This window comes from Eretmochelys imbricata, chromosome 2 (genome assembly GCF_965152235.1).
Source record: "Eretmochelys imbricata isolate rEreImb1 chromosome 2, rEreImb1.hap1, whole genome shotgun sequence".
NCBI classification, from domain to species: domain Eukaryota; kingdom Metazoa; phylum Chordata; order Testudines; family Cheloniidae; genus Eretmochelys; species Eretmochelys imbricata.
The window spans coordinates 21,306,426-21,333,454 of NC_135573.1; the positions used below are offsets into that span (position 1 = coordinate 21,306,426).

The 27,029-nt window shown below is 40.3% G+C and overlaps 1 protein-coding gene across 1 annotated transcript; it reads right to left on the minus strand.

The window, feature by feature from the left end:
- Positions 1–987: 987 nt before the first annotated feature.
- SQLE (squalene epoxidase) lies at positions 988–25,584 on the minus strand. The gene is made up of 11 exons (XM_077809803.1): positions 24,359–25,584; positions 22,937–23,183; positions 22,456–22,636; positions 17,737–17,833; positions 15,039–15,152; positions 13,524–13,695; positions 8,203–8,298; positions 7,510–7,652; positions 4,166–4,262; positions 3,637–3,724; positions 988–2,762 (listed from the first exon to the last, which is right to left on the minus strand). The coding sequence occupies exons 1-11, from the start codon at positions 24,650–24,652 to the stop codon at positions 2,570–2,572; spliced, it is 1,722 nt and encodes a 573-aa protein (XP_077665929.1). The 5' UTR covers positions 24,653–25,584; the 3' UTR covers positions 988–2,569.
- Between the last annotated feature and the right edge of the window lie 1,445 nt (positions 25,585–27,029).

The window sequence follows — 27,029 nt, forward strand, 5'->3', positions numbered from 1 at the left end:
GCAAAACTCATATTGGCTTCAACGGGGCCAGGATTTCACCTGTCAAGTGGGATTTTCAAAAGTGCTCAGGAGGAGGAGGGATAGGGCAGTATGGGTCCCTGGTGCCCCTTGATGGGGGATGCCACTCTTAAAGGGGAATTTCCTGTTTGAGTGTGCGTGGAGCTCATCCTTGTAGTAAAACTTCAATTTACGTCAATGGGAGGAAAGTTAGGCCACGGGTGAGTGCTTAAATCCAACACACAGCTTCAAAAAGGGGAGTTGAAAATGCAGAGTTATGCCCTTTATCAAGTCAAAACTGCACGCAAAACTGAAATTATTCTTCATTTTAAAATCTAGATAAGACCTCTTCAGCTTTTCTCATAGGATAGTTCTAGTATTTGATGATCTAACTCAAACCTTTTGGATTTATACGAACCTTTATTATAGCAACTACATTGTTTAGCCTGAATTTGCTGAGCATCTAATATAACCATGGGAGTAAGTTCAGCTTTTACTTTCAGGTGGTAATGGGATGTTATGTGGTGCTTGTATTTTTAGTAACACACGGGGGTCTATGTCACTGTTACCTATTTTAAATAGATCCCAGTTCATTTAACACCTCATTATGTTTGTTAAGAAATGTTTTGTATCTTGTTCTGTAGACAAATTATACATCCATTTAATTAAGTTACATTTGCAAGTTACTCTTCAACACAAGCACACACAGGATTTCCTGTTTCCCTATTACAAACTCTAATAAGTAGTATTTTCCTTCAGTATCCGTCCTTAGGCCCAGACTCAGAAAGGTTCTTAAACACGTGTGTAACTTTAAGCATGTTAGTGGTCCCTGCTAAATCAGGGCCTTACAACATTCATTACCCAGAGAAAGTGACAAATCTACAAATGAACAATAAGCATCATAACTTTATTTAAGTTAGTTAGCTGGGGGTGCATATTTGGCTCAGGATCTTCAACCCCTGATTTACAGGAGACTGATTGCAAAGAATATTTAAATATAAAACATACATTAAGAATACATTAAACTAATCCATAATATTTCAAAAATTAGACTCCACAAATTATGAAAATACTTTAAATGCTGAAAACTTTGAAAACCCTTAGAGTGGCATTGTTTAATTTTTATATATAAACGTATTTGAAAATATTACTGTTTTCCCTTTGTGTAAAGTTATCAGTTATTAATGTAGCAATGTTTAATTTCAATAGGGTATGAAGAATGATATTGGTTAGAAAAATATACATATTTCTATTTTCACTGGAAAAAAGGTAATTTGAAATATTTATCAAATAAAGTATTAAAAGTCTCTCCATAAATATTTTTCAGAGTCCAACAGAAAAGTTGATTATGTTTATATACAGCTATGTAAATCTGACATTTTTTTAAAGATACATACTCAAATTTTTTGTAAATTGTAGAGGAAAAAAAGAGTGATATGTCATTACTTTCCAACCTGTTGGCTGTGCTGATATATGGGTTTTTGGGTGAGCCAAAATGAAAGAGCCATCCAGTGCTACATAATACAGTCAAAAGAAAGGTAGGGACAAAACAAAAATACACAGCAAAGGAAAGGACATTATTAAAGGTAACATTGAGAGGAATATTGTCAGTAAAAGGCATTAAATGTTTTTGGTCACATGCAATAACTTGTAGAAGAAAAACAAAAACCAAGTATTAAAAAGGACACTTTCGAAGTATTTTTCATGAGTTTTTAAATAATCTTTACTACTATTTTTAATATCCACTTGGAATAGCTCCCGACTGAATTTTTTTTGGTGTGTACAACTTGTGGCTATACTTCTGTTAAATGGTCAATATCTGTTAACTTCTGTTGCACAAGCAAAATGAAAAGTAAGTCTTTTAAATGAAGTGAGACTGTGGAACTGGAAGAAGGTAGCTTGAATGAAATACAGAGTTGTTAAACAAATTTTGACCTGGTAACCTCTCGTATAAAGTAATTCTGGTGAAGAGAATGATTTTTTAAATTAGCTACTTAATATAGGATGACATTTGCCTCAGTAATGAAGTTTAAATATATGGTATTTTTTTAACCTGAAACCCCTTGACAGTGTCCTTTTAAGTGTCAGTAGATTGCTATTTAATTGTAACTGAAATAAAATAGAGGCAAAGACTTTTAATGAAATAAATGAAAATTGTCTTACAATATTTCACAGTAATAAAGAAAACAAACATTCCATGGAAATATTGAAGGATGCAGCAGCAAATGACTTAAACTGTTCACTCTTCATTTTATTAACATCATCAACCTTAACGGTGCATTCTATGCAATAGATAAAGTGAGGAAATTATCCTCTGCCTTTTCTACCACATGTCAATAGTTAATTATGGTCCTTGTAAACAGTTAAGTCATTTTTAAACTTACATGGTAAAGGAACATATATTTACATATGTATATATACCCACAAGAATAAAATTAAGTCAAATCCTGAACAGGGGGTTGCACTTTAAACAGAGGTGAACATCATACAGTATTGAACAGTATATGTCCAAAAGATTGTAAAGGCTTGGTGAGTTTCACATATTCTTCCTCCATTCGCTTTCCTCTAATATTTAATAGACTATATACTTCATTTCAGAGCAAATAAGTGGAAATATTACAGAGCAAGCCCGGTAAAGTACAGCACCGCTACTGAAAAACGCTCGTGGCTTCATGACCCAGGACTCTGATTTAAAGCAAAAATAAACAGCATATAGCGCAACAGCAAAGAAGTGGCCAATCAGTACCATTGGTTTAGGAGATAAGCTGTATGGACAGAAGAGAAAACACATTAATAAAGAGAAATTTGAAGCGCTATAGAATTTTCAGTCTTACATATTAATTCAATAGATTTTTGTTAGCATACTACTCACATCTGTTTGATCTAAACAATCCCAGCCCTGCTGTCTACAACAGTGGAAGAATCTGGCATAACTTGGAGCTGCTGTGTGCTAAGTAATTCCTCCTAAATCATTACCCTGATACACCATTGCCTCAGCTCCATTTCTGCTGCAGTCCTCATCCCTGCCTTTATCATTTCCCATCTGGATTATTTCAACTCCCTTCTTGATAGGTCCAGCTCTCATGACTCCACTGAGTGAGGAATACAGCAGCCCTCCTTCTCCATGCTCAAAGAAGGACGATCTATTGTTTGTTTATCCAGTTCAGGGTGCAGTTCAAAACTGTCGCATTTAAAAAAAAAAAAAAAAACATCCAGAGACTCACACCAATCTTCTTCAAAGAACTTTCCTCTCTCTGCTCCCATCCGTGCTCCCTTCACTCATCTGGAACTGGCCTCTTCTGTAGATTTACATAAACTCAGGTCTTGGTGAATGAATTGTGCCTGCTATCATCAAGTCTTCAGTCATCCTAAACCTCTTTGTCTCACTGAAACTCTTGTGCCCATGTATCTTACTCCCTCTCCAAACTGTTTTAGTTGAATCTTCTAACTGTTCAGCATTTTGGGACATATTTTATATGAAAATCCTAAAGAGGTTTGCTAGTGTGGACCCTTCTGCCCAATCAGTTGCCGACTCAGGGTGAGCGAGGGTCTGCATTAGTAGATCGCAATCCATTAACTATGGTATATGCTAGTTCCTGATACAGTATAGTAGGTGTTTTGATATTTTATATAACTTACACAGATAGCAATCCAACTGGACCCGAGACACACTCTCCCCCAAGTTTGAAGTAATGGAAACACGCTTGCCTTAGTTGATGCAAGGAATCTAGAAAAGGAATTAAAATTATCTTCAGTTACTACTAAAACCACTTAAAACCAAATAAAGCTGTGATCAAAAGTCCACTGAAGTTAGTGGGAGTCATTCCATTGATTTCAAGGGGCTTTGGATCGGGCCTTACTATTTAAGTAAAGAATAATCTTACAAAACACCTACTAGTCTGTGAGTACTACATTCAGTTTTTTTAAATAGAATTCTTTATACCAATTGTCCCTGGGCTGTTTGCTGAGACATTATCAGCAAAATGTCAGCTCACACCAGGCACCAGCACTACTCACAGTTTTGGAGGCATAGTCTAACACTGACAAGTATTTCTAAAATATTTTGAAAATTATAAATGCAATACATGCTCATGCATGAAAACACACAGAGAGTGTACTTATTTAATAAGTTGCAATTAATTACAGAAGTTCTCTTAAATGTACTTACCATCTCTGGCAGCAAACAGTTCATAAAGGGCCTGAGCAAGAACATTCACTACAAAAGAATGAGACTTTTTTCTTGACCAGTAAAATGTCTTTTTTGCCTGTAAAAGTTAAAAAAAAAATCTTTATATCAGGGCACAGGAAAATACCCTTTTTCTTCTAAAATAGGTATAGGAATGACTTCCTTTTCAAAGTTATACTGGTGCTGCTGCATTATCTTCCAACAGATTTTGTACACGTTTTGTATTTAAAGATAAAGATCTGTCTCAACTGTAATATTGACATCAGCCTCTTTAAAAGCCAATTAGATCTCCTCTTCCCCCATTCTGCTATAGCCAGTAGGATAATAAAATCATGGAACTTTGATATAGAAGAGACCTGTTACATCATAAAGTCCATCCCCCTGCCAACACTTATGGTATCTCTTAAAAATAGAGAAGAAACAGGAAGAATGTTCTAACTAACGGGGCTTTCATTATTTCCTTGGAAGACTATATCATATAGTATACACACATTTGTTTCAGATATTCATCCATTCCTCCCAGTTATATCCCCCTTTTCCATCTAAATAATTGCTCTCCATCCTGGGTATTTACACCCTCCAAATATTTGTAAACATTTACTCTTCCCTCTTTTACACATTGATTTGCCAAACTAAACATTGTTTAACTGGCCACTCTAAAAATTTTGTACTGTTTTGGATGAATCTACTATTTTTAATATAATTTCCCTCTTATAATCCTATTCCAAAGCCCACTGAAATCAATGGAGTCGTTCAATCAACTTCAATAGGCTTTGGATTAGTTTTTATATAGGTAGGGAATGTATAGCTTAAAATGGTAGACTCTTTCAAAACAGCAGAACTATGCCCACCATCACTTTTTGATTCTTTCCTCTAAAGGTACTCTTTCTGGACCCAATTTGTGTACATTTTTCTGGCCAAAAGAAATCTGATGAGGTTCAATAAGGATAAGTGCAGGGTCCTGCACTTAGGACGGAAGAATCCAATGCACCGCTACAGACTAGGGACCGAATGGCTAGGCAGCAGTTCTGCGGAAAAGGACCTAGGGGTGACAGTGGACGAGAAGCTGGATATGAGTCAGCAGTGTGCCCTTGTTGCCAAGAAGGCCAATGGCATTTTGGGATGTATACGTAGGGGCATAGCGAGCAGATCGAGGGACGTGATCGTCCCCCTCTATTCGACATTGGTGAGGCCTCATCTGGAGTACTGTGTCCAGTTTTGGGCCCCACACTACAAGAAGGATGTGGATAAATTGGAGAGAGTCCAGCGAAGGGCAACAAAAATGATTAGGGGTCTAGAACACATGACTTATGAGGAGAGGCTGAGGGAGCTGGGATTGTTTAGCCTGCAGAAGAGAAGAATGAGGGGGGATTTGATAGCTGCTTTCAACTACCTGAAAGGGGGTTCCAAAGAGGATGGCTCTAGACTGTTCTCAATGGTAGCAGATGACAGAACGAGGAGTAATGGCTTCAAGTTGCAGTGGGGGAGGTTTAGATTGGATATTAGGAAAAACTTTTTCACTAAGAGGGTGGTGAAACACTGGAATGCGTTGCCTAGGGAGGTGGTGGAATCTCCTTCCTTGGAAGTTTTTAAGGTCAGGCTTGACAAAGCCCTGGCTGGGATGATTTAACTGGGAATTGGTCCTGCTTCGAGCAGGGGGTTGGACTAGATGACCTTCAGGGGTCCCTTCCAACTCTGATATTCTATGATTCTATGATTCTAACTGAAAACAATATTTATTGTGCATAACAACAGTTTAGGAACAAGTGAAGAAGAATATCACATTCAACTGAAACTGAAGAGTGTACTGTATTTAGAGATGTAAGGTAAAAGTTTCAAAAGCACCTTGGTGACTAGCGACTTTGAAAATCAATGAGATTTAAGCTCTGAAGTACCTGTTACTTTTGAAAAATATACCCATGAACACTTTGAAAAATATAGCCCTTACATAGTGGTGGAAGGCCTTCTACAGGAGTGTGATTGTTAAAGCACACAGATGGGTCTGTGTAGATTTTTCTGGTGTGGTTAACCATAGTGCTGCCTGAAACAGTACTATGTTAAAGCACACTAGGGAACCTTTAGAGTGCACCAGTAGGGTCTACAGAGACCAATTAATGTGCAACACCTTAGTGTGCTTTAGAAATCTCACTCCTGCAGAGCTCATTACCCCACCATATACGCGAGATCTGATTAGATTACAGCATGAAGTGACAAATAAAAGATGCTGGCAAAACGAATTATTAATCATGTTTATTACAGCAGTGCCTAAAGACCAATCCCATTGTGCGAGGCACTGTACGAACACAGACAATCCCTGTCCCAAGGAGCTTGCAATCTAAATAGACAAGACAGGAACAGGATGGGGAAATAGGATATAACACACAAGCAGAGTGAACAATGTGATGGTGGCATACTTCAAGTTAGTGCCACAATTATTTTGTGATGGGTTTGGTTAGGAGGGGAGAAGCTAAAAATGGAAAAAATGAAGGGAGAGGAGATGCTGAAGGAAGAAGGATGAAGGGCAAAGGAAAAGAGGGTAAGAGGTGCAGGTACAGAGCAATGCTGAGGTGAAGAGACTGAGAGAGGGGAAGGGATGGAGCAAACAGCCAATTACCACAGGGAAGAAAAAGTACAGTCAAAATTTTAGAAACTTCTCTTAAGTGTCCAAAAGGTCCTTGATTTGGCTTCTTCTGCAACTGCTCCTACCAGCTAGAGTCTCTGGCTGGTTCCTCTCTGCAATTTCTGTCCCACTCCCACCCAAATGCCACATAGCAAGAAGCAAGAGTGGGGGTCTTAATTTCCTCAGAGTGGATGGGGAGGGAGTGCCTGCCCTGCATGGTTCTGAATCTAGACAGGGAGGGAGGGATGGCCCCTGTTGGGCCCCATTTTACCCTTCCCACCATCCACAGCAGTTTAATGGTTCACAGTAACATCTAAAAACAGCTTTGACTAGGTGGGCAAAGAACTATTAAACTGCCTTACCCTCAAGTTAGGAGACAATTTAAGTAACTGAAAGAAATTGCATAAACACAAGCCTAGGCATATCCCAGAAATAGGGTTGCCAACAGTCCCTTATTAGAAGGGACGTCCTTTATTTCTTCATCTCTATACAACAAGATCGGGAGTTGCTGAGCGCTGCAAAAAGCAGCAAGAAATACCCCAGGAGAATGTGTTTAGTTATTAATTATTATTATTCACAACATCATCATTAGGAGAAGGGGTGGGGTAGATGTGCTAAGAAAACAGTCCCTTATTTTTGAAATACAATGTCGGCAACCCTACCCAAAAAGCACAATTATTATTCTAACTTCAAAATAATGTCTCACCTGAAGAATAGCAGAATCCTCATAAAGATCTGGAATATCCTGGAGCAAGCTTCTCCATATTTTAATATCATTCAAAACAACACTCATTCCTCCACCTGTCAGAGGGTGCCTCATATTATATGCATCTCCCAAAAGAAGAACGCCTAGATGGGAGAAAAAAAATAATGGCATAGAACACATGCCAAGTACTCTATTTTAGAAATCAAAACTTTTCTTTCTCTATCAAATTTGCTAAGCTTTAGGAAAGAAAGCATTGCTGCTTGAAAAGTACACCGTTCCATACACAAGCTTAAAATCACAGTGTAAAATGCATCTGGGAACAACTTAAAGCTTGGAAATGTTTTTTTTAAACACACAGCTCAAGAATTTCTTTATACTTTCCTTTAAAAAATAAGCCACTTTTGACAGATAAGCATGAAAAACCACCAGCCTGAAACAGACTTTACAAAAAATTGCATGTTTTAAAATAGGGGTTTAAAATGGACCAACCAACAACCTTAATTCTAGTGTCACTATCAATATGCTGTTTATAGGTGTCAGACACACTCAGGAATGTTTTTTAAAGTACCATTTTCACAAAAGATAAAACGAACTTGACTGGGAAAGTAGCACTGACAACAAACAAAAATATTTCTAAATCTGTTTAATGGTCATTAACCCTACACTTTTAAATATTTTTTGTTCTTACTCTACCTTGTTTGTTAACAGGTGACGGAGGTAGGAAGCTTGCTGGCATGGTCCTCAAACGATCATTTTGAACTGCTATTAGGAATGGTTCCTTTAGGTGCTCTGCAGTAATGAAACTCTATTTAGTTATACTGTATTACGTATATGAAAATCAAGTCAAATAATTTGCACAGAACTACTCATAAATAGTTCTCAGAGATGAAACCCCTCTGAATCGCCAGTGTTACATATGTAAACTGAACAAACTACTGTTTGATGTTATGGTATCTATAAGTAATATAAAATTAGGGTTCAATGCTGCAAACTCTACAATGGCTCAATCCTGTGATATGCTGAGTGCCCTCAACTGCAGCTGACTTTTATTGGGAGTACAGGATGCTCGGCACCTCATAGGATCCGTACCCAAGTGTGAAAGTAAATTGGAGTTCATCACATATAAGGTTTGCAGCATCAGGCATTTAGTTTGCAGAGGGGAGGAAAATTGAAAAGAACAAACAATAATTGGCATTTTAATCAGAATGAGCACACTAAAATTTAGCTATTGTTTTCAAATGACCCTACCACAGTCCCATTAAAAATCAGTGACAAAACTCACAATAACTTTGGTAATGCAGGATCAGGACATAGAACAGTTACCACGGCAAAACATCAGTGAAACTAAGACAGGCAACGAAAGAGCACGATGAATTGCCTCCTTCAAAATGGTCACTCAAAATACTTTTCAAATCAGCCAAAAAAAGACCCCTTTCAGGGCGACTGATAAAATCATTCCTGCTCTACCTTCCCCAGCAGCAGCCTAATCTGTCTCTAGATATATGCTGTCCATTTCTGTATATTTTAGGATTTCCCCAAGTATTTAATTGAGAAAAACACTTAAATCTGCACCCTTAATAAATTCAATTCCACGTTGAACGTAAGAACAGCCATACTGGGTCAGACCAAAGGTCCATCTAGCCCAGTATCCTGTCTTCTGACAGTGGTCAATGCCAGGTGCCCCAGAGAGAACATACAGAACAGGTAATCATCAAGTGACCCATCCACTGTCGCCCATTCCCAGCTTCTAGGAAACAGAGGCTAGGGACACCATCCCTGCCCATCTTGGCTAATAGCCATTGATGGATCTATCCTCCATGAACTTATCTAGTTCTTTTTTGAATCCTGTTATAATCTTGGCCTTCATAACATCCTCTGGCAAGGAGTTCCACAGGTTGACTGTGCGTTGTGTAAAAAAATACTTCCTTTTGTTTGTTTTAAACCTGTTGCCTATTAATTTCATTTGGTGGCCCTTAGTTCTCATGTTATGAGAAGGAGTAAATAACACTTCCTTATCTACTTTCTCCACACCGATCATGATTTTATAGACCTCTATCATATCCCCCCTTAGTCGTCTCTTTTCCAAGCTGAAAAGTCCCAGTCTTAATAATCTCTCCTCATACCATTCCATACCCCTAATCATTTTTGTTGCCCTTTTCTGAACCTTTTTCAAGTTCAATATCTCTTTTTTGAGATGGGGCGACCACATCTGCTCACAGTATTCAAGATATGGACATACCATTGATTAATATAAAGGAAATGTGATATTTTCTGTCTTATTATCTATCCCTTTCTTAATGATTCCCAACATTGTTAGCTTTTTTGACTGCCAGTGCACATTGAGTGGATGTTTTCAGAGAACTATCCACAATGACACTAAGATCTTTTTCTTGAGTGGTAACAGCTAATTTAGCCCCCATCATTTTAAACGTATAGTTGGGATTATGTTTTCCAATGTGCATTACTTTGCATTTATAAACATTGAATTTCATCAGCCATTTTGTTGCCCAGTCACCTAGTTCTGAGACATCATTTTGTAGCTCTTCGCAGTCTGCCTGGGACTTAACTATCTTGAGTAGTTTTGTACCATCTGCAAATTTTGCCACCTCACTGTTTACCCCTTTTTCCAGATCATTTATGAATATGTTGAATAGAACTGGTCCCAGTACAGACCTCTGGGGGACACCAATATTTACCTCTCTCCATTCTGAAAACTGACCATTTATTCCTACCCTTTGTTTCCTATCTTTTAACGAGTTACCAATCCATGAGAGAACCTTCCCTCTTATCCCATGACTTCTTACTTTGCTTAAGAGCCTTTGGTGAGGGACTTTGTCAAAGGCTTTCTGAAAATCTAAATACATTATATTCACTGGATCCCCCTTGTTCACATGCGTGTTGACCCCCTCAAAGAATTCTAATAGATTGGTGAGGCATTATTTCCCTTTACAAAAACCAAGTTGACTCTTCCCCAACAAATTTTGTTCATCTATGTGTCTGACAATTTTGTTCTTTACTATACTTTCACCAGTTTTCCTGGTACTGAAGTCAGGCTTACCAGCCTGTAATTGCCAGGATCACCTCTGGAACCTTTTTTAAAAATTGGTGTCATATTAGCTATCCTCCAGTCATTTGGTACAGAAGCTGATTTAAATGATAATTTACAGACGACAGTTAGTAGTCCTGCAATTTCACATTTGAGTTCCTTCAGAACTCTTGGGTGAATAGCATCTGGTCCCGGTGACTTATTACTGTTTAGTTTATCAATTTGTTCCAAAACCTCCTCTAATGACACCTAAATCGGGGACAGTTCCTCAGATTTGTTACCTAAAAAAATGGCTCAGGTTTTGGAATCCTCCCTCACATCCTCAGCTGTGAAGACCGAGGCAAATAATTCATTTAGTTTCTCCGCAATGGCCTTATTGTCTTTGAGTGCTCCTTTAGAATCTCGATTGTCCAGTGGAGCCACTGGTTGTTTAGCAAGCTTCCTGCTTCTGATGTACTTAAAAAAATTTTTGCTATTACTTTTTGAGTCTCTGGCTAGCTGTTCTTCAAATTCTTTTTTGGCCTTCCTAATTATATTATTACACTTCACTTGCCAGAGTTTATGCTCCTTTCTATTTTCTTCATTAGGATTTAACTTCCACTTTTTAAAGGATGCCTTTTTGCCTCTCACTGCTTCTTTTACTTTGTTGTTTAGCCATGGTGGCTCTTTTTTGGTTCTTTCACTGTGTTCTTTAATTTGGGGTATACATTTAAGTTGAGCCTCTATTATGGTGTCTATTAAAAGTTTCCATGAAGCTTGCAGGGATTTTACTTTTGGTGCTGTGCATTTTAATTTCTGTTTAACTATCCTCCTCATTTTTGTGTAGCTCACCTTTCTGAAATTAAATGCTACAGTGTTGGGCTGCTGTGGTGTTTTCCCCACCACAGGAATGTTAAATTTAATTATATTATGGTCACTATTACCAAGCGGTCCAGCTATATTCACCTCTTGGACCTGATCCTGTACTCCACTTAGGACTAAATCAAGAACTGCCTCTTCTCTTGTGGGGTCAAGGACTAGCTGATCCAATGAGCAGTCATTTAAGGTGTCAGAAACTTTATCTCTGCACCCCTTCCTGAGATGATATGTACCCAGTCAGTATGGGGATAGCTGAAATCCCCCATTATTACTGAGTTTTTATTTTAATAGCCTCTCTGATCTCCCTGAGCATTTCACAGTCACCGTCACCATCCTGGTCAGGTGGTCTGTAATATATCCCTACTGCTATATTCTTATTATTCAAGCACAGAATTACTATCCATAGACATACTATAGTACAGTTTGGTTCATTTAAGATTTTTAACTTCATTTGATTCTATACTTTCTTTCACATATAGTGCCACTCTGCCACCAGCACGACCTGTTCTGTCCTTCCGATATATTTTGTACCCTGGTATTACTGTGTCCAATTGATTATCCTCATTCCACCAAGTTTCTGTGATGCCTATTATATCAATATCCTCATTTAATATGACGCACTCTAGTTCACCCATCTTATTATTTAGACTTCTAGCATTGGTCTATAAGCACTTTAAAAACTTGTCACTTTTTAGCTGTCTGCCATTACATGATATAATTGAATATTATGTTTACATGTAGACACTGTATTATGGTTTATTACAGCAATTCCCAACTTTTTTGCCTGTATGACCCCATTTTAAGACTTACTTATTCCACACCCCAGACAGCAACAAAACAACATGGGCTTGCAGCATGACCTCACCAGTACAATGTGTGCAAGGTCATGCTGTGCAGAAGACACCATTTTGTTCTATAAAATGACATCCTCCACACTGCACAGAGGACACCATTTTGTAGATCAGATCCAGGTGCATTCATGACCCTTTCCACTGGTGGCATTACTCCACTTGGGGTTGCAACCCATAATTTAGGAACCGCTGGTTTATTCACTATCAAAAACATCGTTAAAGGGGTGTTATAGCTGCTCAACGATGCCTAGTACCCATCAAGAATGTGGATGTTGGCAGCTGAAAGAGAAACATGTGAAGTCTAGGAAATACGCTCAACCAAACGAAGCCAAAACATTAGAAAAAACAGGAAATGCAGAGTTAAGGTAATGCCCACCAGACCACATACCTTTCACTCTGCCCCCTTTAGAAAGGAAAGGCAAAGCTTAATTAAACCTCTGAAAACCAAAGAATTCACAGTTAAAGTAAGGTCTTCCATACGCTAAGTCTACCAGGTCTCAACTCCCTACCCTGATCTCAGCATGGTTTTCCTGTGCCACAACAGACCCCTTTCTAAGAGTAGAGTCAGAATCTCAATCCAGCCCATATGACAGTCAAGTTTAGAAAAGTTCTCCACTACAAAACGTTGTATAGCTGTAATGGCAAATCCTTCTAGTGTAGATGCAATTTATATCCCCAAAAGGGTGCTTTAAATCAGTATAGTTCATACCAGTTCCCTGAGAGAATTAAACTATACAGGCAAAAGCACTTTTATGCCAGTATAACTGCATCTATGCTAAGGCATTTGCTGGTATAGATATACTGGGGTAGGAAAAAAAAACCCAAACACATCCACTCACACACCAATAGACATTACTATATGGCAAAGGCTTCTGTTGTTGACCTGACCTTATAGGACTTACATCTAAAGATGCACTAATGTCCCAGTAAAAAGAGTTGGGTACTTCCAGAGTCAAATGACATTCAGCCAACAGGGAGCAAATTACAAAGTGGCTGCAGTAGGACCCTCAACAGTAAGATCACCACCTTCCCCATCCATCCAAGGATTCTGGATGCCACAGAAAGCTCCCTGACAATACACATTGCGACTTATCAGATGTCTGACTTTCCAAATGGACAATTCAGCAACAAATTGAAAACAAAGCCAAAACCAAACCAAACCAACCTCCCCTCCCTCCCACCCCCGCCCAACACACACACCCTGGAGGATAATACATTATAATTCTAAAGAGTACATACACAAATCTTTATATTCTTACCAGGTAATTGTGGATAAATTTTCTCAGTCATGTATTCTTTGATGTTTTTTGGCATTTCCCCTCGAATATCAACAAGTACTCGAGTCTCATTTGAAGAAATCTGGTAGATAAGGACTGGACTAGGATTAGCTAAAACAAGTTCAGCATGATTGGCTTTAAACTGTGGTGAATTCTTTAAAAAAAGAAGGAAAAAACTGATTAGTAAAAAGGCCAAAAGTTGCTCTCTTGCTGAATCATTTCCTAACATCCTTTAAAGTGTATTAAATGCAAAACAAGTCACATTAATTTAACATTAAGATTGCAGGTTGGGCAATGAAAGTGCTAAGGTTCCAAAAACGATGATAATTTGACTTCTTTGCACATTCTGAATATTTTATGACAATACATTTTAATTTGTATATTAAGCTACAGATTTCATTAAATCCTTTATTACTTATGTGTAAAGTGGCCAATTTAGGATTTTGTTTAAATGAACAAAAGAGATGAGGAGACGAAATGCCCATAGGTACGTATTTAACTTTGAGCATGTGAGTAGTTTAAGCATGTTTAAAATTAAGTATGTTCTTATGTACCTTGCTGAATCAGGGTTATAATCAGTAGTAAATATTTTTAAGTGGTTTTAATATTGTTAAATAAAAACCAGGGTTTTTTCAAACCAAGTAAGGGCACCAGTCCTCAGTATGGACTATGGGCCCAATCTTTCTTTCACTGAACTCAATGAGAAATTTATCATTGACTTCAATAGGGGTAATGTTTTGAGAACTTTGAAAATTTGAGTTGGTATGAATTTGTACCTAGTATATTATATTTGACATTACAACTATAATGTTCCCAGATAAAAATTGATGTTAAGTCTGGGTACACATCAGTGGGATTGTCTACACAGAAAGTTAATGCATGGTAACACCAAGGTGTGAATCTACAGCACATTAGCTTGCCACACACTTAACTGGCCATGTGGACCCTGCTACTGTGCACTAAAAGTTCTGCAGTACATTTAAAATGAGAGTGCACCAAAGCACACTGCAGAACTTTTAGTGCACAGTATCACAGTCCACATGGCCAGTTAATGCACAGCAAGCTAGTGAGCTAGAGATTCACACTTGGGTTGCCATGCACTTTTCATGTAGACAAGTCCAGTAATTTAAGAGTAAAAACACACAATCCAATTTTTAATGTCGCTACTCTTACCACGGTCCAATAATTCCCAAAGCCGAAATGAAAAAGAAGTTAATGGAACTCCTGTTAAAATATTTAAAAGCATGTTCTTCTAATGGATGCTTTGGAGGCCATTTAATAATATAATTCAAGAGACTTTGCTGTCAGTACTTGCTGAGTAACAGAAAATAATAAAGCATAGATTTTTTTAAATGTCTTCCATAAGGATAAATTCTCATTTCATACATATAACTCTCATAACAGCTACTGGGAGATATGGTTGAATTTGGAGAGAAAAAACATACATTAGAGTTTTTAGTCGTAAGTCTTCCTGTACTATACATACAAGGTCCTTACTTTCAAAATGCAGCCAACAAAATGGGATGAAACAGTAACTTTGTTGGAGACCAAATTTTTCCTAAACTTGGAGAAAAGTCCATCAGCAACAACAGTCAGAGGCGCATGCAGTTCCTGAAACATGAAAATGTGATATTTATCTCAAAAAGATAGAAATGATAAAGTATCTCTTTAATCATATGTTGATCCTATATTATTTTAGATCTGATATTAAGATATAAATAGCTGAATTAATTTATCTCAATTTTAAAGGGAAAAAACACAATAAATCACTTTTGGAATGAGAGAAAGTATGGAAGAGTTCAACCCCATAAGAACTTTGAGACATTATGAGCAATTTAAAAAGATGAGAAGCTTATAGTGGAAAACGCTTCTTGACATTTAACTTATTTTTACTGAAGAATCTGAAAGTCTATATGTAAATAAGCAAAACAAAAATGGAACATCTTTTACAACAGTAACACACCGATAAATTAATACAAGATTTCTGCTGAGATTCCTCAGTTCATTTTTCTTGTAAAGGAACAAACAAAAAATAAGATGAGAATGTAATTTCCAGACAATACCCCACCACCACTTTTATTTAATTCCAGAATTATTGACCAAATCACTGGCAATTTATCAAAATGAGTTACGTAGAATCTCCTACTTGCTTTAGGATACCACATTATTTAATATCAACAAACCACTCCAAACCCTATATTTTTCAATCACTTACTGGTTTTGAGGTTAAAATAATCATGGAAGAGTGACTGTGACACTAAGCACCCCTATATTCAGACCCTACACACTACTGTAATAATCTTTGTACAAAATATGCCCTGAGAGGTATCATTTAAAAACTCACTGATATTAATATGCTTGGGTGTTGTATGTACACAATGACAGGTTTCAGAGTAACAGCCGTGTTAGTCTGTATTTGCAAAAAGAAAAGGAGTACTTGTGGCACCTTAGAGACTAACCAATTTATTTGAGCATGAGCTTTCGTGAGCCACAGCTCACTTCATCAGATGCATCTGATGAAGTGAGCTGTGGCTCACGAAAGCTCATGCTCAAATAAATTGGTTAGTCTCTAAGGTGCCACAAGTACTCCTTTTCTTTCTATGTACACAATGTGTATTAAGACTTATGGACATCTGCTGGAATGATAATTAAAATGTGTTCAAGCTAGGCACATCAGGGGGAGTTTGTAAATAAAGTATAAAGGAATGTGTTTTTGAATCTCTGACCAGCCTGAATCTCTGATATTCAGGCAAAGACAATGAAGGTCCATTTTTACATATTACAAAGCTGTTAAACTAACAAGTGGGGGAAGAAAGAACATGGAGCTTCCTTCACCACCAGACTTCAGGTCACCTACTTCACAGCTTGAATAAGATTTACCTTGAGGGCTAACCCTCAGACGAATCCATTTCAAACGTTTATTGGTCTATAAAGTAGACCGATAACCAGGCTAATGCTATTGGATATTTTATTATTGGATAAGAATGTCTTCTTTTATTATGAATAATGAACCAGCTCATACCCCCTAGATCTGTGCACGGAGGATCCCCTTTAGGTTCCAGTCTCCCCCTTCCCACAGAGAAGTAGGACTCCGCTACCTTTGTAGCATCATCTCCCCATCCAGAGAAGGTTCATGCTGGAGAGAGTACAGAGTGGGCAGGCCAGAGAGAGAAATGGGTGGGCCAGAAAGATGCACATCACCCACTATCTGGACCTCTGGACATTAGTCCAAAAAGGAGATATGGATTGGAGCTGCATTATCTTTTTTGTGAGCTCTGAAAATTACTGGGGGCAACCGCAGACAAAAGCCATGCTCCCAAGGAACAGAAAGGTTTTATATGGGAAGCCAGAGCCTATGCAGAGACTGACAGGACTTCCACACAGACAGCTGTAGTCTCCTGATATCCACCAGATTTAGGGATGACTCCTGTAGTCTTTTCTCAATGGGGAACATGCCTCCTAACAGAACATGGGTGAGGGTGAGGGTGTGTGTGTGTGTCCTTAAAAGTTAAATATTCTTATCCCCCTGTAGGCTTAGAGAGGTGGAGTGACTCCCAGTCCAGTGGGCCACATTTAAAATCCTCTATGGCAAAAGAGCAACAAAGCTTAAAAAGTTGTAAAGCACAAAAATCCCATAATAAAATACACAATACAGTCTGAAAATACATCAATGATTTTCTGAAATTGAAACTGCAGAAATGTTAAATGGATTGTATTTGAAGAAAAAAAAATCTTCAGCACTAGAAGGTGACCGAAACTGGGTTTTTTCCCCCCAAATAAAGAGACTGTACAAATTTCTTAATGTAATGTATTATCCTGTACTGCCATACGTGGAAGTCACTGCTTCCTTGTTTAAAAAAATAAAAATACCTAGCTTGTATATAGCACTTTTCATTGATAGATCAAAATGCTTTACAAATCACCATATATTCCCACTTTACAGATGGGGAAATAGAGGCACAGGGAGTGAAGTGACTTGCCCAAGATCACCCAGCAGGCCAGTGGCAGAGCCAGAAATTGAAACCGTGACCCAGTCAAGCCCTCTATCCACATGGCCACAAAACCTCCCTTTATTTCTAATGCTTGATGCACTTTTTTTTAATGTTCTGAAATATCCAAATCTTCTTAAATGCTGTATCTGTGACCATACAATACAATAGTTAAACACAAAGAACAGTGAAATCTGTTGTCTCACCTTAATATCTCCAGTTTCTTTATCCTTATACTGAACACCCACCACACAGTCATCTTCCTCGAGAAGTTGTAACACAGTCCCTTCAATGAATTTTGAGCTGAAATAAACCAGAACTTTTAAAAGTACAGGAAAAAAATAAAAGAATATTTAGGGCCAAAGTTTCAAACTGACTTATGACATAGAGAATGCAAGTTGTTCATGATCTCATTACTGCATATAAAAACATTCATTTAAACATATAAAATTGTTCTGCCCAGTTTGAGACACAGTATTAAACGGTTCGTATTTTCTTGAAATCTATGGGCAAGACCAAGTGTCACTGAACACTATGGCCCTGATCCTGCGAAGACATCCACATAGGCTCAACTTTATACATGGTGATTAGTCCCATTGACTTCATAGTTTATCACGTAAAATACACATGGAAGCCTTTACAAGACTGGGGTCTGTGGGCTTGTCTACACCAGTGGTTCTCAATCAGGAGTCCAAGGCCCCCTGGGGGGCCACGAGCAGGTTTCAGGGGGGTCACCAAGCAGGGCTAGCATTAGATTTGCTGGGGCCCAGGGCAGAAAGCCCCACAGTGTGGAGTTTAAGCCCAGGCCCTGAGTCCCACCACCTGAGGCTGAAGCTGAAACCTGAGCAATGTAGCTTTGCGGGGGTCCCAGTGGCATGAGGCCCCAGCCAATTGTCCTGCTTGCTACCCCCTAATGCCAGTCCTGTTTTTTATATCCCGAAAACCAGTTATTGTGACACAGGTGGGCCGTGGAGTTTTTTATGGGGGGGTGAGGAGGCTCAGAAAGCAAAAGGTTGAGAACCCCTGGTCTACACTACACTACAGAGCCTTGGCCTGTATAGCTATGCAGGCAGAACCCCCATGGTGTAAGCTGCCATAAGGAGTTCTATTGACAGCATAGCCACACCACCTCCATGAATGACTTTAGCTAAGCCAACAGGAGCACTGTTCTGTTGGTATAGTTGCATCTACATTAGAGGGTTTTCAGGCATAGCTAAGTAAGGTAGGGGGTGTGATTTTTTCACTGTTGGAATAATTGGGAACTAACAGGCCTACTTTAGTGGTTAGCCTAACTAGTGAAAAATGAGTAAAGGGTCATGAATTGCTACAATGACCCATTATACAAAATTGTTTAAGAAAAGACATAAGGAGGAGACAGAAAGACTGAATTAATTTAAACAAGAGATCCTGATACCACCCAAGGACTGTGTTAAGATCATGTGTGGCGAAAAAGAGGTGTGTGGGACCAGAAATTAGGCCTACCTGGTGGACAAAATAATGAGGGGGATTAGCTATTCCATCCATCATCTGTTTTGGGGGCCCTACAAAAAGAGATGGGGGAGGAAGGATGACTATCACCACTACTATGGCTGCAACAGAAGGATTTTTATCGTGACACCCAGACCTTGACACATCAGTGGGAACACCTGATCTTCACTGCTGCACCAGGAAGGACCCCAGCCTGATACCTGTGAGATCCTGCTCTGTCCTCCCCTCCCTCGTGTGTCTCTTTCTGATCCCCACTATCTTCCTCCTCTTGATTCCTCCATATCCTGAAACCAGCTAAACTGCATGGCACCCTGCAAGAGATGAGATGGCCCATCCAGTTCTTCTCAGCCTGAGAAAGACCAGTGAAGGAAAGGGACCTAACCAGACCATGCAGATGATGTCCTGACTGCAGAGGTGAGCTTGGGTCTAGAGCAATAGCTGTCGTGGCTGCCCATGACTGATTAGCTACCATGCATCCTGAGAACACCAACAAAAGCCAAATATTCCCCATTTTTAATTATGCTATCTCTTCTCTCCCAACTTACTGTGCTCTTCATAATCTTTGTAAAGCCAAATGTGATCCAGTTCCCCCTCAGTGGATGCATGACAGCGACAGACTGCTGATCAAGTACACTCAGCCAGAAAGTGCAACTGCAACAGCCTGGACTTAATCAATATTTCCTCTCTTTAAAGAGAGATTTTAATGGGTTTTGATTATGTTCATTTTACATAATCACTTAATTGCAATTTGAATGCTTTTTGGCTTGTTTTGATATTTTGCCTTTTGAGTGTTTCAATCAATAAACTTCTAATCTTTGGCATGAATTTTTAAATGTGTTTGCCATGGTACTAAGCAGGTCTCTGTACTCTGAACCCCAAACTATGTTTATAGCTGATCATGTTGTTCGATGAGAGTCATGTTAACACCTTTGACTCTTTGGGCCCATTTATTCCATTGAAATTCATACAACACTCCTAACGGACATAGTTTTTTCAGTAAAACTTCATAGTGTAGACCAGGTCGCTATGTTACCACACGGCTTTCCTGCTCCGTTATCTCACACATAAGTGTATGCTCCTTATAAGTATGGGGGAAGAAGGGGAAAAAACCACCACATTTTCATGGGGCTAGAGTTTCAGATTAAAAAAAAAAAAAGCCAGACTTTTTTATCTTCTTAATTCTTTCATCTTTTAATAAAATTACTAAAATAAATTTTATTTCCTAGGAAAAGATTTTCAAAACCATTTTCTTTAACAATATTACACTGAAAATATACTTTTAGTTTTATCTTCAAAATAAAGGTGTGTACATTACCAAAATTAATACATATTTGCATGACTTGGTTTCATCCGTTGTTCATAAACCTACTAAAATAAGTCCTATGACAGTAAAAGGAGTTCCTCAAGTGAATTGCCAACAACTGGCTTGTCAGAGGGATTTCACATGGGTGCAAGGATCCACCTACACAGATTCAATTACAGGCTCTGTCTTTTAAGTTAAACTCTTCAGGGCAGGGAGTGTCTATCTTTGAGTCTAGTGAAGCACTAAGCACATTGTTAGAACTAAACAAATAAACAGTAATAATATTGATAAAGGACCACCTCTTTACCCTGTGTATAATTTTACTTTTATTCATCTGAAAATAAATACTTATTGTTTAGTACATGTTAAAAGAATATATTCACTTGTAGTGACACTAATCTTTCACTCCCCATGACACATTTTTTAAGACTTCTGAGAGAAAAAGTAAGACTCCATGGCAGTCAAAATTACATATGTTTGAAATCTCCCAACTATAATTAAATATTCAACTTCCCCTTCCCTGGTACATGGAGAGGTGGAACATATTCAAAATGAACCAAGAAAGGAAGAAATGATCTTGTTACAAATGTTTTTTAAATTTCTGCTAGAAAAATGTGTAAAGCAGATATAACAGAATTTTCAATGATTTTAAGAAGAGTTAGGTGCCCAAATCCCATTGAAATTAAAAATATGCCCAGGCATCTTAAACTTTCATAATTATCACAAATGCAGCAGATCACCTCAGCTTGCACCAACCTTTAGCAGTATTGCAGGGTTGATATTTTAAAAATGATTTCAAAATAATTAATTCATCCAATCTAATAGATTTAATGGAAACAAACAGGTTTTCAATAAAAAACAATGATTCATACCATACCTGTGTGCTTATTTTTAAAAATATATAGCTTACTGTGGTATGTTGCATGGTAAAGCAATAAGACCTTAAGACCTTACTTTCAATTAACATTAGGTTTCTTGACACCCGTCTTATATAAAGGCAGTGATCATATAAAGAAGTTTGTTACAAATGTTTTTAGGGAAGAAGGGGTTGCCTTCAAGACTCTAGAATATCAAAACTATTGGAGATGTTCATCACTCTTTTCCAACAATTGTACTTGTATATGTAGTATTGGAAAAGGTGGAGGAGTAGAGAAAAGAGGATCATGATTATCCTCATTCTTGCTAAGGCAAGCTTCTTTTCCAGCATCATGAATCATATCACCAGGAAGATCAACATGCTTAGGGTCTGTCTATACTTGAAAGTTAATGAAGATTAAGGCGGGGTGTGAATTTAAAGCACAGTGACTATTCCTAAATAACTCCATGTATTTACAATTCCTGAGCATGAAATGAGTCAGCTCTACCACTTGCTTCTCTGATCAACCCAGGTAGTTCTGTGCATTATTCACTGATAGAGCATGGCTCTTTTTCGCAGATAGCCCAGATCAGCACTGGTGTACACCAGTACAACTTCATTCAAGTTACTAACATTTGCAGCAGGGCTCATTTTGACCCAATTTATTAAAGTATACATTATGCATTACAGGCCTGTTTCCCCACTGAATCAGAATCAAGATCCGCCCCACAGATTACCATTTGGACCGCATTTCTGACTTCTGTGGCATGCAGTGCAAGTGCTGCATACATAGACAGCACACTACTGATACATGGTAGTGTTTTACGACCACTTTGCAGAGATATAAATGACTACAACAGATGCAAGTGAAGAATTAACCTCTGAGACTTGGGATACTCCTTCATGTGGTCCAATATTTTGTCTCCGCCCAATGTTTAAAATCTGTATTCCCATAAATCCAAGACCAAATTATGTCCCAAAGACCAATGCACAGTTGCTTACTTATGAGCTCTTTTAGTTGATTATGGTATAATTAATGTACCTCTTATAAACATCTACAAAAATATGTTATGTGCATACTGAAACAAAAAAAATTATTAATGCTTCAGTTCCTGCATCAGGATTGTCTAGTGCAGACCTTTGCACCCTTGCAGAGTTCCACTGAAGTAAATGGAGCATCTCAGAGGTGCAGGGAACTGTGCTATTGGATCCTGATGCAGGAACAAGACCTAAAATTGTTATACTATGTTGATTAAAATTTTAAGCCAGCTGTCTTACTTGGGTTCTGCCATGGCTGCCCTTCGGAGACCCATGATGAAGCGCCCATGATGAAATGCTCTTCCACTCTGCACCAGACCATCTGCAGAGTTTGGGTAAGGAATTTCAACCTCTGACTTGCTCTCTAGATCATGAATTATGTAACCATTTACTATGTGAGCATCAAGACCTTCCACTGAATCTGGAAAACAAATCCTAATATATTAGTGAAAGAATAAAGAACAACAAGAAATATGCATTAGTCTGTAAAAATTGACCTCTACACCGAGAATATTCTATTTCTTTAACAACACAGAAGGGGACATTTTCAAAATGGTGGACAGGAAACATCAGAACAAGCAGCTTTAATTCAAATATGTCCAGAATATGTTGTATTTTTAAATTTTCTTTGTAAGCATGCTTTTCTTTGGTACACGGGGTTTTTGTCCTTGTCAAGTAAATACCTTTGCAACAAAATATCTGAGTTTTAAGATTTACTTACCTTCAAGACCCAGTTCTTTAAGAGCATTATATCCTCCAGGTTGTAACAATTCTCCAACTATCCTGTCAGGTTCCTTCAGATCCCTCTCTACTACTGTCACATTTCTTCCGTCCCTTGACAGCACTGCAGCCAAAGCAGAACCAAGTACACCTGAACCCACGATGATAACCTCTGGATCAGACTGCGGAGCTAATATTGTATTTGTAGCAGACTCTGTCACAGTGTTTGAGTCTACCCCTCTTTTACCCTATGTAGAAATTAAGACCAACAAAAACGCAAGTAACATATCTAGCATTTATACTCTTTATTTTACAAATAATAATAGACAATATAATATAAAAATTGAATGATTGTGAATGATTGTCGCTTTAAAAATTAGTTAGTTTTTTCCTAGGTCTAGGTCTGAATATCAACTCCCCTAATCCTGCAAACCATTACTATTGAGCCTAGTGACATGAGTAGTCCCACTGGAATTCAATGAGGGTACTCAACAGTAGTAAGTGTCATATTCCTGGTAGTAGCCATTAAGCTCAATATAAAGGTTTTGTAGCAGTGGGTGCTAAGCCATATTAGGGCCATGGATGACAGGACAGCATTGGTCTGGAGACAGAGATTTTTCTGAGGCCGATTATAAACGTGGTCAGATTTGGGAGAATTTTCACAGGGATGGCAAAACGCACATTCCTGCCAAATTTCAAGTCCCTGCTGCAAAGCAGAGGCACTAGAACTTCTCAAAAGTTGAAAGAATTTCTTTTAACATGGTCAAAATGCATTTCTGCACAAACTTGTTCTGAGAATGGCTGAACCATTTTAGCTGAAACCTCCCCTCAAAAAAACCAAACAAATACCTGCTATGATACCACTGGCAGACAAGCTGGCAGTCTGCCTCAGAGATTCTGCCCAATATTCTAAAAGCCTTTGAAGATGTAAAGCCCTATACATGTGATATTTCGTTATTATTATCTACAGAATTCTTTGGATTTCATCATATGTATCTGCAGATCTTTTTTCTAGGTCTGCCAGTGGTCTTGATAAATGTTTTTCTTTCAAATGTAGAGATGCTGAAAGCTGATGTATGTCACAGCACTGACAATTTAATTTGTTTCCAATGTGGGAAAAATAATTTACTGGAAATTACACAAACACAGAAACTGTAAATCAACTTAAAAACGGAGATTTCTCCTAAGGTTTACCTTTAAACTTAATTTGAAACCCAAGTGTCTTGATTAAGCAGGCTCCATCTATGAGTTTGTCACCCAAAACTGAAATAAAATCTAACAAATTCCTAGGTGGGGACCACAAAGATAAATCCTCTCCAACCTTTCATTAGCTGCTTTTCCCTCAAACTGACAAAGGAGCCCTAACGTAAAAACAAAAAGTGAAAGGAATCCATCCTATTTCCCAGGTTTGAACTGAACTTACCTTTCTGGATTTGGTTTGCTCTGCCTCTGGCGATCCACGGGTGGACTTGGCCCAGAAAAAACCGATGAGTGGCAAAGCTGAGAGAACACTACAGAGCATCCCAAAGTGGGACTGTTTCTGCTGCCCCCACTGTTGTTGTTTTAGCCACCCAGAACGATACCGATAAGACAGCAGCAAACCAAGAGAGAAAAACATCAACATAGTCAGCAGCACCTCTTTGTTGACATAAGTCATCAAGTCTCCACATTTCTTATACACATAGACGAAGGAGGCAATGCCCAGAAAAGTCCACATTGTGACAAGGGCAAGTAACTGTCGCCGGTGGTTCCCTTTAACACTTGTACTGTGACTGAAGTTCTCTGAAAAAGGGATTTTGCACAAGCTATAAAAATGATAAAAATACAAATATCCTCTTAAAAATATGTACGTGGTTACAGAGAAGGAAGACTCCCTCACAAAGCCCCGCAAAAGGCAGCAACCGCAGCTTTACTGGGGCATGGCATCCCAGAGACAAGGATGCTCCAAAAAGTGGTATGAATTCAATACAGATCTCCTCTCAAATAACCAGAGAGAGAGTTACAGCAACTCAAATGATTTAAATTCTACAAAACGGACTACAACATTAGCCTCAGCTACTGCCGCCTGATGTTCTTGGGGGTCAAATTCATTGCTGGGTTGGGGTTTTTTGTTGTTGTTGTTGTTGTTTTTTTTGTTACTATATCTTCTTTGGGGTTCACAGTCTCTCTTCTCCAGCAGCAGGTGCTCTCGCCCACACAAATAATTAGACAGACATATTATCCCATGTGGCCTGAAATGAAGCTAGTAGCGGTAGCCACAAGAGGGGATTTATAAGAAGCGGGGGGGACCCTTCTTGTTAACTATCAAATCTGATTAAATCGCATGCTGAACACGGGCTCCTCCCCGAAATCCAGCGACGAATTAAATATGCCGGCGCAGCCCTTCAGAAATCCTCTCTTCGCCCTCACCACAAGCGCCCCGCAGGCTCTGACAGGAACGATCCCGGTAAGCGGCTCCCCGGCAATGGGGCGCCCGGCAATGGACCCTGGCCGGGCTGTGGCTCCCCAGCCCCCTCGCTGGGTGGCGGCTCCCGCTCGGCCCGGCCAAGCCCCTCTCCCGGGCTCCCCTCGGCGGAGCCGGTCCTCGCCCAGGCTGACGGGGATGGAGCCAGGCCCCCCGGCGCGCCCTCTCCAGCGGAGACCGCTGCCGCTGCCAAGGCTACAGCCTTCACGGCGAACAGCCAAGCAGCCGCAGTACCAGCAGGAGGGGCGGGGTTTATGCTAATGAGCGGCGCCCTCCATCCTCTTGCAAGCGCCGCGCGCCCGGTGCCCCAGCAGCTTCGGGCCAACCGCCGGTGCTAGGCCGAGATGGCGCTATTGAGGAGCGACCAATGGCAGCGAGCGGAGGGCGGGGCTTGACGCCTTCCGGTCCCCTAGTGCGATGTGACGAAACGAGCGGGCGGGGCTGCGAGCAAGCAGAAGGGGCTGCGCCCGGCGGTTGCCATGCGCACGGAGAGGGGGGATGCTGCGCGGGCGGGCGGGGGCGCTGGGGCGCCGCTCCCCGCCTCTGGCCGCCCCGCCGCGGCCGGGAGAATCTGCGCTGGCTCGAGCTCTCGGTGCTGTGTCCTGCTCTCCATCTGCACAGCCGAGACCCCCTGCCAGCAGCCGGTCCCCGACCCTGCCTCTGGGCGCAGGATCTGTTCCCCCATGGGGCGAGATGGCGCACCTGGGCAGGCCGACCGAAGCGGAGAGAGAGATGGGGCACGGGGCAAAAGGAGGGGAGGTGGGGCACAGGGCAGGAGCAAAGTGGGAACAAAGACGGGACAGGAGCAAGATGGGGAGAGAGACGGGATAGGAGCGAGGTGAGGTTGGTTACAGGGGCAGGAGCAAGGTGGGAAGAGAGACGGGGCAGGAGCGAGGTGAGGTGGGGCACAGGGGCAGGAGCAAGGTGGGAAGAGAAATGGGGCAGGAGCGAGGTGAGGTGGGGCACAGGGGCAGGAGCAAGGTGGGAAGAGAAATGGGGCAGGAGTGAGGTGAGGTGGAGCACAGGGGCAGGAGCAAGGTGGGAAGAGAGACGGGGCAGGAGCGAGGTGAGGTGGGGCACGGGGCAGGAGCAAGGTGGGAAGAGAGATGGGGCAGGAGCAAGATGGGAAGAGAGACGGAGAAGGAGCGAGGTGAGGTGGGGCACGGGGCAGGAGCAAGGTGGGAAGAGAGACGCGGCAGGAACGAGGTGAGGTGGAGCACAGGGGCAGGAACAAGCTGGGAAAAGAGACGGGGCAGGAACAAGGTGAGGTGGGGCACGGGGCAGGAGCAAGGTGAGGTGGGGCACGGGGCGGGTGCAAGGTGGAAAGAGAGACGGCGGGTGAGGTGGGGCACAGGGGCAGGAGCAAGGTGGGAAGAGAAATGGGGCAGGAGCGAGGTGAGGTGGGGCACGGGGCAGGAGCAAGGTGGGAAGAGAGACGGGGTAGGAGCGAGGTGAGGTTGGTTACAGGGGCAGGAGCAAGGTGGGAAGAGAGACGGGGCAGGAGAGAGGTGAGGTGCGGCACAGGGCGGGTGCAAGGTGGGAAGAGAGACGGAGGGTGAAGTGGGGCACAGGGGCAGGAGCAAGGTGGAAAGAGAAATGGGGCAGGAGCGAGGTGAGGTGGGGCACAGGG